Raw genomic sequence first — 12,832 nt, 5'->3', positions numbered from 1 at the left:
GGACTGAGATAAGCAGAGAGCCAGGATTATCCCAGCAACCTGAATTTTTACACTTCTTATAGTGGCTTATTTATCACTATTAAGTCAATTAAGCATTGGGAGAAGCTGGTTTATCATGAAACCTCTAGATGACTAAAGCCTATCAAATTTACCTAGAATAGTTTACCTTTGATCATCTTTTCCTAGAAGTCCTAGTATTCTCAACAGCTGAATTTGTAACCATGGTGCTGGTACACTGTGGTAATTGAAATCTACGGGGAGTTTTCCTCCAACCACTTGCTTCAAAATTGTTACAAAACTCCCAGTCAAGTCTTTATATGCAGATGAATTCTCCTACATCCAAAAAACAAAGTAAAACAAAACAAAAAGCTTTCTGTTAATAATAATGTCTTAAAAATAAAATAGACCTGGTTGAAATGCCATATAGAATCTAACTTAATACATGCTCACTTAAGAAGTTTCATGTTCATATTTAATGAAACAGTCCTCTGTGTAATTTCTTCCACCATGAAACTCCTCTGGCTACCAGATCCACAGCTGAATCATGCCCCAAAAAGCTTCCACCACTTCCTACTTCCTATACAGTTTAATCACATTTCCAAAGTTCTATAATTACATCTTAGAACCTTTAAAAGCTAGTATCAGCAATTAAAGCAAAAACTGAAAAGAACTGGCATACTGAAAAAAGCAGTAATACCTCTACTTTTGATGAAAACCAAGGTCTGTTTCCAATCTCTGAATTTTGTTTTCAAAAGACTTCTCATGTGATTGAACTAAATATGTTCCAAGTGGAAGAGCATAGTCAAAATTACTCAAACATTTAAAACGCCCAAAATCAGTAAGCCTGCTTATCAAAAACTAATTAACTCTATAGTATGTAAACATATTTCTGATTCTGAATGAGTGTGCCTTGATTATCTATCTGACTAATCTCTTGGACTGAGGAAATTTGTTTTTCATCTTATTTTTTTTAACTGAAGTGTAGTTAACATACAATACTATATTAGTTTCAGGTGTACAACATAGTGATTCAGCATTTATGTATATTATGAATTGATCACCACTATAGGTCTAGTAACCATCTGCCTGAACTGGGGTAATTAAATACACATTCCTCAAAATGAATGTTAGACTCTTCATTGTAATTTTTACTATGTATCAAGGACAAATTTTTGGAAGGGAAATAATAGCTCTTTCAGAGTTTAATAAATGTTAGAGGAAAATTAAGATTTAATATCAATTATCTATTTATACCACACTATTTTGGAGCACACAATGCATAAAAGTAAAGACAACCTTCAGTTTCTGTAATTTTAAATTGATTTCAACAGCATATCCCATTTCATTGTGAGGTGTGATGAAATCTCTCAAAAATATATACTTTCAGACACAAAGGGTTTCAGGCAATACACTGGGGTTGAATTAGTATAAACCCGTATCATCATTTAGAAAAATTTTTTACCATACAATTCAACCCCCCTTCCTCCTCCAACACAGTATCAACGCATGGGGTCAACACTGTAGACTATGCCTTGCATTTTCTCCACCAGCTCTCCTCATTTCTATAAACCATTATATGTATCCCATGAAGTTGTATAAAAGGGAGGCACTGCTTGAAAAACCATAAAAAAAGACGAAATCTATAATTTGTCTACAATCAACAACATGCAAAAATTACTATTAAAGTGTCAATAATACAAATTTAAATGTGACTTAAGCATTTTACTGAAAAATATGAGTTTTTCTTTTAATTACGTAATTACATTTTTCTAATAGTAGCTACTCAGTACCTGCTCAAAATGCCAACTTACCTTAATCATCCTAAGGTATATGTGCAAGGAAGCAGCCATGACCCCAACATCTCTGTCACAAAGTGCTTTCCGAAACTTAATATGGATATGCTGTACTTGATTAGGAGCGATGAGATAGAATTTATATAATGCTAGGACAGCTTTTCTTCGTATAATCTCCCTAAAGATAAAAAATAAAATCTAAATAAACCATCTGAATTATCAGGCATTTATTAGTTTGAAAAGATTATGGACCAGATGATTGTAAAATACCAGCTGTTACCTGAATCTAAAAAGAAAGAATTACACATTTATTATTAATTTTTTATTCTAATCTACCAAACTATAAAAAGTGGTTATCTCTAGGAGGTAAGACCTCAAGAGACTTTAACTGTCCATGTTATGTATTTCTCTAGTTATAAAATTTTTTGGTAACAAGCATGTATTACTTTTGAAACCAAAACAAACCAGGAAAGATAAATTCCTTAATTCCCTAATTCCATTTTTGAAAGCCATATCTCTAGAAACTGGGAAACGAATCAACAGTAAGTTTAAATGAGTGAGAGGTAATTTCTGCCAATAACATTAAACAGTCTCTTCATCAATATTAAGTCTCCTTATCATTCTAGCTTTTCATATTTCTTTTTTTATATCATGGGCAAACATACTCCAAATACTTTGGGGGGCAGGGGAGTATAAGGGGGACTTACATTAAAAGATGTTACTCCTCTCCTTGCCCAGTTCATGTTTCAAAACCTCATTACAATGAAGAGGAAAGTATACACAAGTCTTGCACTTCATTTGTAACAGATAATGTCTAGCACACAAGAAGCAAAAATAAAGAGTTGCTATCCTATGAACATAATGTAGTTTCCAAGGAATTATATTCCTTGTTTTTGTCTCTTATGCCTATTTCCACATTGTTCATATTTGCAGACTATGCTGGCAGTGCCCACAACAGCAGTACGGAAGCATTTATTTTCAGGGTTCCTTAACACGTATTTCTGTTACCTAAAATCACAGAATCTCAAAGTTGAGATTATTCAATGCAATCCTCTGTGTTCCACTCAAGAATACTTTTTATAAGATTCCTAACAAATGGTCACCCAGCCTCTGCATTAACAAGCAACCTACTATCTTCCTAGGTAAACTATGTCATAATGGAAAATTCTTCTCACATAAAAAGAAAAGCAGATTAACAAAAGATTTGCCATTAGTATTAATACTACAGTAACTGTAAACTATATCCCAGTGTATTGCTATTGGGCATTAACCAATATGAGTTCCGGGAGAGAGTAAGTAAATGGTGAGGAAAAAGAATACAAACTCTGGGGGCTTCCCTGGTGGCGCAGTGGTTGAGAGTCCGCTTGCCGATGCAGGGGACACAGGTTCGTGTCCCGGTCTGGGAAGATCCCACATGCCGCGGAGTGGCTGGGCCCGTGAGCCATGGCTGCTGAGCCTGTGCTCCGCAATGGGAGAGGCCTCAACAGTGAGAGGCCCGCGTACCGCAAAAAAAAAAAAAAAAAAAAAAAAAAAGAATACAAACTCTGAATAGGCTCAGGAATCCCTAGGTCTAGCCCAAAGTGGTGGCAATAACACAAGATAACAAAAAACCTGGATTCCAGCTGTGAGTTTGGTGTGCTGAAATATAACCAGGGATTCAAAAGTCGAGTCCAAGCCCTGCCTTAGAGCTTCGTTGTGATATCTACTGGCTTATCTGTAGCTCTGTCCCACAGCTGTCTTTAGCTCTTTACTCCATAGCATGGAGTTAGGTATGCCCACAATTGCAAAAGCAGAGTTTCAGAAAGTCTAAACTCTAACTGGTAGAAGACAGGAAAGGCCAGGACTTGAAGTGGCAGTAGGTGGGAAGCAACAAGGAAAAAATTCAATTCTTAGAAAGATTTCATACAAAGGATAAGTATGGCTACCACAAAACAGTGGTGGTATGGAAAAATGTCATTAAACTATGCTCTGCTATAATCAGATCAACCTCTAATTATCTAAGAAAGGCTAATATTTTATTTCCAGTAATTAATTTTCCATACTCATCATTTGTTCTAAACACAGATTTGATATAAACAAAACATTACAAGTCTGAAAAATCTCTGAAGTTATTCCATAATTCTTAGAAAAAGCTACCATTTTTAGCTGAAATATTCATGGTCCAAGATTTAAAGAACACAAACCATAAAACAACATTTTAAAATCTTAGAACACTAAAAATACTGACTTAAGCATATGAAATATTATACGAGTAACAAAAGAAATCTTTATCAAAAATGTATATATAACTAAAATACTGCAATCACAAAGGAAAAACGGCAAGTGACTGTAAACTTTTCCCTAACTCTAAAGATAATGAAGTTGAGGGGCTTGGTCAAAAACAAAATAATTCCAAATGTGGTGAAAAAGTAATCAGGTTGAGAAGGAGAGAGTTAAGGAATCATACAAGATTAGCAAAATACTACAAGTTAAGGTTCATTTGGATATATTCTGCTATAAAACAGAATCGGAAAGCTGCAGTTTTGATATAAAGCATCCCCAATACATTGAAGGTCTGTGTTCATAGCACTTGAACCATTTCCATATGTTTTCCATTATTTCACTTTATCCTCAAAACAACTCTGTGAGAACTAAGGAGCTTCAACCAACCACATATAGCCAAGAGAAAAACAGGACCCCTGATGGTTAACAGAAGAAGTGGGAAGAAAGCCAAGGATTTCTGATGCTAAGCCTCACTGACTCTCAGTTTAACTTTAGAAAGTTGCCTAACATTTTCTAAACCCACATAAAAATAAAGGACAATAAAGGACAAATATTAGGGATTTTTGCATTATACCTGGAAGTCAAAGAATATCCTCTATCCTGGTAGCATTAAGTTAAAGGTAGAATAAACTTCTGAGTATAAATTTTCCTTTTGAAATACATAGTGTAGACACCTATCCAAAAAGAATTTACTTACTTAGAATGTTGAAGTTTATCTTCTATTAATGGAAGAACAGCTGGAATCATTTCTCGAGGGAAAATCTGGCTGACGATAGTAAGTGCCATACATACTTCTACTAGGTTAGTGCTCTGCAAGTCCTAACATTATTAAGCAAAGAAAACATTCAGTGCAAATTCTGAATCTAGGGACATTGAGCTCAACATTGCAATGGTCCTACACACTTAATAGTTTTCTACTAACTTTTTAAATTAATTTGTACATTTAGGCTTACCTCATATTTTATAGGAATACCCGTTTCATTTGCCTTAATAGAGTCAATAGATAAAGACAGCCAAAAGGCAACTGATCTAAAGGAAACTGTATTTCTCTCCTGACAATGACCAAAGCAGTTTCCTTATTACAGACTTTTTCTAAACTAGTAACAGAATAATTTTATGAATTCTTCTTGTTAATCAACAATATGAGTGGAAGTTTAAAAGGAAGCAATTCTTGAATATATACGATAAAATGTATGCATTCATATATACTTACATAAGCACAAAGTTTACAAACCGTTCTAATAGAACCCAAAACTACGTTTTTTAAAGTTTGCAAAAGTTTAAGCTACTAGTAAACTTAAGAGAGTATATAACTTAACAATTCAGAAAGTATTGATACTACACACCCACACACACACTATCTCTCATACATATCAAAAGGCTGAAACAAGATAAAACATGAAAAAGCTCAACAATTCAATTATACTTCATTACCAATTTTGTTTAAACGTTTAACAGGAAACAATATTGTGTATGGATTAAACTGTGTTTTTATTATCTGTACATTTCAGTTACCCAATTAAACTCTGTTCTTCTTTAAACTGACTTTCAGAATTTAAAAGACTTCAGTTATTCAGATCATATCACATCCCTTTAAAACAGATCCTAGAGAAAAAGACAATGGCATGGAAGATGCATCTGACTAAGAGTCTGGAGATGTGAGTTATAATTCCAACTCTGCTCTTTTTAAAATGTATTGTTTTACTGAAGTATAGTTATTTATAATATTGTATTAGTTTCAGGTGTACAACACAGTGATTTAGTATTTTTGCAGATTATACTCCAATATAGGTTATTACTAGATAAATGGGTATAATTCCCAATGCTGTCCTTGTTGTTTTATCTATTTTAAATATAGTAGTTCATCATCTATTAATCCTATACTCCTAATTTGTCCCTCCCTCTCTCCCCTTTGGTAACCACAAGTTTCTTTTCTATGTCTGTGAGTTTATTTCTGTTCTGCATATACATTCATTTGTATTATTTTTTAGATTCTATATATAAATGATATCACGCAGTACTTGTGTTTCTCTGTCTGGCTTATTTACTAATATTTAATTTCAATAGTATTCTCTAGGTCCATTCACATTGCTGCAAATGGCAGTATTTCATTCTTTTTTGTGGCTGAATAATATTCCATTGTGTATATATACCACATTTTCTTAATCCAATTGTCTGCTGATGGGCACTTGCTTCCATGTCTTGGCTACTGTAAATAGCGCTGTTATGAACACTGGGGTTATGTATCTTTTTTAATTAGTGTCTTCATTTTTTCCAGATATATACCCAGATATATACCCAGGAGTGAAATTGCTGGATCATATGGTAGTTCTATTTTTAGTTTTTTAAAGAACCTCCACACTGTTTTCCATAGTAGGTGACCAATTTACATTCCCACCAACCATGTACAAGGGTTCCCTTTTCTCCACATCCTCACTAAACATTTGCCGTTCACAGACGTTTTCATGAATAGCCATTCTCAATGAGGTGATACCTCATTGTGGTTTTGATTTGCATTTTCTCTAATTTGTGATGTTGAACATCTTTTCATTGGCTGTTAGCTATCGACATGTCTTCTTTGGAAAAATGTCTATTCAGGTCTTCTGCCCATTTTTTCATAGGGTTGTTGGTTTTTTTTTGATATTGAGTTGCATGAGCTGTTTGTATATTTTGAATATTAACCCCTTGTTGGTCCCATGATTTACTAATATTTTCTCCCATTTCATAGGTTGTCTTTTCATTTTGTCAATTATTTCCTTTGCTGTGCAAAAGCTTTTAAGCTGAATTAGGTCTCATTTGTTTATTTTTGCTTTTATTTCTTCTGCCTTAGGAGACTGATCCAAGAAAATATTGCTACAATTTATGTCAAAGAGTGTTCCACCTATGTTCTCTTCTAGGAGTTTTATGGTTTCAGGTCTTACATGTAGGTCTTTAGACCATTTTGAGTTTATTTTCGTTAACTCTGCTTTTTAAAATGAAACAATAATAACAGCAGCAGTAGCAATTATTATTCTCTACAGTGTTTCATTTAACCCTAACAACTTGGTTAAGTTCTATTATTATCCTCATTTTACAGATGCAGAAACTGATATAAAAGATCTTTCTAAGCTCATTCTATAAGCCTACCTTCTTTGAAAAATACCTAATTTAATATGATTTATGAGAAATGTCAGATTCCTGAAGGAATAATTTAAGACTTCATATTAACCAGCAAACAATACAATACCTTTACAACTGTATTCACAAGGAGAAGCAACAGTTCATGACTTTCATGTAGAAATAAAGAAACAGCCAAATAACCTATAAAATTTGAGAGGAAAAGTCTCATAATTACCTGCCAAAAATTAACATTTCCCAAGAAGTTAAACAAAGCAATAATATATTCCAAGTTTAAGTGTCAAAGATACCAGTTACAGGTAAATATAAAAACAAATAGTAAAATAACAAGGTTCAAAAAATTCAGTAAGGAAGATTTCAGATGTTCTTCATCCTGAAGTCTTTCACAATTAGGTATTTTACAGGATATAACTGAAATGGAAAAGAAGCTATGTGTACTAACTTAAAGTCCTGTAAATGACATTAGGAATATATGCCTTCTATCTTCTGTGCAAATCTCTACACAATCAATCAAAACATTTTCTGTCTTGTAGCCAAATATAATTATTCAAAAACTAATAGCTACTACAGTTAATAAATAGTGAGTTACTAGCTATCTGTATTACTGAATGAGCTACCTGATACCAATCCATATGATGTAAATCATCTGTTAGCCATAAACAATACTTTATTTTCTCAATTTGATGATAAACTATTGAATGAATAGAAGTTGAGGAAAGAAACAATGTCTACCACATTAAATGTACTCATTTACTTAAGTACTTTTATTTTAATAATATCAAAACATTAAAAAATACAACTTAAAATTGAGGAAGTACATTAATACTCTGACAAATACCATGTGCATGGAATCTAGATGCTCCATGTCATTTTCCTGTCACCCTTAATATCGATAACATTTGTTAGACAGTTACTGTGGGTTAAGTGCATTACAAGCCTCACCTCATTTAATCCTCACAACAACTCTATGAGGTAGATATTATTATTATCCCCAATATAATAATGAGGTCCCAAAAGGATAACTGCCCAAGGTCTACAGCTACTACATGGTGGAGCCAAGACTACAACCCAGCCAGTAGGAGTTAGTTCATGTTTTTAAACCCTATGCTCTTTTGTCTCTCACACAGTCTACTTTGAGACCTTATTCTCTGACTCCCATCCCCATTGTTTTTCATTCTTCTCAATTCTTCCAGCCTTTTTATTAGGAATTCTAGTGTTACCTATCCCTATTACTACCCAGCATCCATACTGTGTCTGTTGGGGAAGATGGGAAAACTGTTAAAAATTTCCTGTTCTCATAACCAAGGAGTAGCAGCATGACCCACTGCAACATCTTCACTGAAGGTCAGAGGAGCAGAGCTATCACTCCCACAATCAGGAGAGAGAAAAAAGAACAAACCAGGACCAGGAAAGAGAAAAACCCTAGACAGCATTTAAAGCAGAAATTAGGTCTTATCTGATTACATCCGTTCAGCTAAGATATCACCCCCTCTCAAGTCAACAATATCAAGATACAGTAAGATCAACAAACGAATCCAAAGACCACCTCAAAACCTTAAGAAATCTTAATTTTATCTGTTAAAAAGAATATCCTGTTTTGACAATCAGGGAAAACAAGGAAACTGTTTTGATAATCAGGAAACAGGGAAAAAGATATTCTGTGATTCAAAAAATTTTAAAGGTTTCAGAAAAAGAATAACAACTATGATTATAGAATACATTTGATATGACTAAGAGTGAGGTACAGGATAGGAATACAGGCTTTGACTCATAGAAACTTGGGTTTATATTCTGGCTTCACCATTTAGTAGCTCTATGACCTTGGAAAATTGACTTGACCTTTCTGAGCTTCAGTTTTCTCCTCTGTCAAATGAAATAGCATTTCACAAGATAAAGCACCTAACATAATTCCTGACTTAGTGGGTACTGAGATTTATTTACTCAACAGTATTCATGTGAAAAATAAGAATGCATTATCCATCAGAGAAAGCACCAAAGCTAGCCTTAGAAATCTCAGGAAAGTAGATGAGGCAACAGTACTGGAGTAAAGGCATAAAAAATTTAAATGCTATCTTAAAAAAAACTTCCACTCATTAGCACACATAAAGAATATCTGATACCCACAGACACATCTTTCTAGGTGTCAATAAAATACTTTCCTAAGGAAGATCATGAATCTCAATAAAAATGACTGTGAGGTTTCCTTAGTCATTGTAACTATGAAATATCCCACATACAAGGTCCTTCACTGCAACATTATTTATTAGAGCAAAAAATAAAAACTACCCATATATCCACCAATAGGGACCTAGTTGAAAATACTACAGTACATCCATCCGCTCACTGAAAACTATGCAATTGTATAAAAGTATAAAGATGTCAAAACAAGGTGCAGAATAATCTCTGTAGCATGCTATCTTCTGTGTAAGAGAGAGTATTTGAGTGTGTACCCATGCATTTGCTTGTTTTTTCAAAATGAAACAATGGAAAGATTAATCAGAAACTAATGAAAATAGTTACCCATGGGGTAAGGGGCAAAGCTGGTAGAGGGGTTAGAGATAAAAATGAAATTTCTCTGACTATACCTTTTTATCAGGTCTTAACTTTTGGACCATGTACATATGTAATTTTTACATATTTTAAAAATAAAATTTAGGGAACTCCCTGGCGATCCAGTCGTTAGGACTCAGTGCTTTCACTGCCACAGCCTGGGTTCAACCCCTGGTCGGGGAACTAAGATCCCGCAAACCACGTGGCGTGGCCAAAAAAACCAATAAAATAATAAAAATAAAAATAAAATTTAATTGAAAATGGAAAAATTACATGAAAGTCTAAAAAGCAAAATATAGCAACAGATGTCAAAGGACAGATTATCTATTGTTTTCTAAATTTCCTGTTGTTAGGGATCTCAGAATTAGTTTGGAAAAGACAAACACCGTAAGACAACAGATAGTAGGAGCCAACTGAGAGATCACAGAAGAGTTAACACTTGGTTTGGAATACAGAAAGGGAGAAATAGGATGCCAGAGGACACTCTACTTGGAGGGAAGAATGTAACAAATCTAGAAGACGAGTATTTTCGGTGGAGTGAGATTCAACAAGTGGAACAGTGTGTTCATATAGTCTCAAGAGTCTTTACCAAGACATCTCCCATGCCGTACCCATCATCTGACAGCACAGGTCAATATAACTTGAGAAGAATGTTGGTCTCTGACAACATGACACTATCAACTTCTTTAAATAAAGAACATGTTCTACTCCTATATTATTCCAAAGTGCTTCCTTCGTACGTTTCTGATATAAAGCTGCACATATATGAATACAAGATTTAAGTCCTTGTTTTCCTAATAGACTTAAAGGTTGATTATAGAAACAAAATTTTTTAAAAGATACCTCAAATCCTCATAGTTAACAATTGTGAAACTAGGAGCAGGATACCAAAAATTATTCAAGTCAATTTCAGTTTTATCTATAAAAAAATCATCCCTTATCATTAAACTGATGAGGTTAGACAGACTTTTTAAAATGAGCTTCACTGAGGTATAATTTACATATAAGAAAATTCATCCTTTTAAGTAATAATTCAATGAGTTTTGACAAAGTCATCTAACCACCATCACAAGAACAGGCAATTTTTCATCTTTTCTATAACTCCAAAACGCTATGAATCAGGAAAATTGATTCCATTTCTAGGCTGTGAGTTTTTGAAGTGTTATCTTTTAAAGCTTTGGAAATCACAAGGCAGTGTTCTACAAACATACTACACACCTGCCATCATTCACTTTATATAATAGCCAGAACTTTAAGGACAACATTAAGTGCAAAAGTCTTAAACACATACATACCAACTCTTTTTTCTAAAAGGTTTCCTTGTTGTGCCAACTTGATTGCATGTATGTAACCAAAGGAAGCATCATATCCAAGCATTTCACAATATATAAGTCTCACCATACATTCCTTCATCATTTTCTGAAAAACAAAATATCCAGTAACAGTATAAATAAATAGAATGCTTTGACATTTTTTTTAGTATGTTGTAATCATTTAATAGAATTCTTTAATCCTGGCACTGAAGAAATAACATATATAAATTAATCACCCAAAGTCAGACTTTATAAATAAAGAGCTTCTCCCAAATTTAACTACCAACAGTACACATTTTAGTAAAATTATCTCAATATTTTGTTACTGGCAACAATACAAAATAAATCAAATGTAGCTATTTCTAATTCTAGGTGTCCCTTGTGTAAAATTTGGTTATAATGTGAGACACATGGTCCTCAGACAAAATTTCACTCGTGGTACTCTAACGTGGCTACTAGAATGCAGCACATCATTTTAATATACTTTGTCAAATGAAAGCATCCATAGAGCTCCCACAAGTTGGTAATAATTTCTGTAATGAAAATATTTTTCACATTTAAAGACTAAATTGCACCTGGAGTTTCTTCAGAATTACTGTGCTATATTATAATAGGCGATAGTTTGTTTTATAAGCATTACTTTTTCAACAATTCTCACAACTATTATGATTTCATTAATGATATAATCATTCCAATATTCAACTTAATTGGATCTTTCAATATTTACAACACGAGCTAATAACTTGTTTTAAGAGATTCTATAAATCTGTTTTATTAGTATGAGAATATCTGCATCAATATTTATAGCAAATTTTAATCAAAAATTAAAAATATAAATGTGTTTCAAAATAAAAGCTCAGACTTTTAATATCTAAAAATTAATTAGGGTTAATATATTATAGGATTACTGAATCACAAAATGCTTAAGAAACAGTAAAATAAAATGTTTTAAAGTAAGAATAACATTTAATATTTCATATATATTATATAGAGGATAGATTTTATAAATATAAATATATATATATATATATATACATGTCATGTAAACATGAAGAGTTTAAAAATAAACCATAGAAAAATCTTAAGGGAATAATGTTTAATGATTTAATTTAGGTCACTTGTGCTTAATAAAAGTTAACCCATCAGCACATTAATTAAAACTACTAAACACTGAGAAAACAAGCTTAAAGTATACTGGAAGCCTCTTCAAAAGCTTCTACATCAATGAGGAGTGAAAGTGTTCATTTAAGCCATTAAGTATCAACCCTGATTTTGTAACATTTTATCTCATAGTTTTTCAAAAGTCATTATGGACTTTGTTTAAGTAAAATTCTATTGCATACATTATTCTCTTATTTTTGGAGAAGAAAATGCTTTTCCCAATGCAGGAATTCACTCTAGAAAATTTCTTTAATAAATTATAATCCAACTTCTACATGACCACCTCAGGGACAGACTATTCTGTAAAGTATGCCCAGAGTTGGATGGCCATAAATATTATAAAATCTTCCTTCAAACTCTGGCTCCCTAACTTCTACCTACTTATCTAAATTCTGTCAACACCAGGTTTATGCCTGGTAACGTGAAAACTGTATTTACTGATACCAGTCATAGAAAATGGAAATCAAACTAAATGAAAAGAGAGAAGCCATTTCTCTGTAACACTTCTATCAAGTATCGTAACACACAGTGATTTTATACATACACATAAAAACATACATATCTATACATACACATACATATATACATACACACATAGATCACATTAACTATGTTTTGAGTTTCATTTGTCCACAT

At 33.0% G+C, this 12,832-nt stretch overlaps 1 protein-coding gene across 7 annotated transcripts in view; it reads right to left on the bottom strand.

Moving 5' to 3' along the window:
• The window catches only part of AP4E1 (adaptor related protein complex 4 subunit epsilon 1), a 94,455-nt gene that overhangs the window by 77,871 nt on the left and 3,752 nt on the right, over nt 1-12,832 (bottom strand). For 5 of the 7 annotated variants that reach the window (XM_067029243.1, XM_067029244.1, XM_059057886.2 and 2 more), the window contains exons 3-7: nt 11,018-11,141; nt 7,282-7,355; nt 4,753-4,874; nt 1,812-1,971; nt 167-333 (exon numbers count right to left, since the gene is read on the bottom strand). In XM_067029243.1, coding sequence (XP_066885344.1) covers nt 167-333; nt 1,812-1,971; nt 4,753-4,874; nt 7,282-7,355; nt 11,018-11,141 — 647 coding nt within the window. Of the gene's footprint in view, nt 1-166; nt 334-1,811; nt 1,972-2,500; nt 2,608-4,752; nt 4,875-7,281; nt 7,356-11,017; nt 11,142-12,832 lie in introns of those variants that run through there. The other 2 variants (XM_067029247.1, XM_067029246.1) reach the window with 2 other exon arrangements.

Source organism: Kogia breviceps, chromosome 3 (genome assembly GCF_026419965.1).
Source record: "Kogia breviceps isolate mKogBre1 chromosome 3, mKogBre1 haplotype 1, whole genome shotgun sequence".
Taxonomy (NCBI): Eukaryota; Metazoa; Chordata; class Mammalia; order Artiodactyla; family Physeteridae; genus Kogia; species Kogia breviceps.
This window is presented reverse-complemented; position numbering and strand designations above follow the sequence as displayed.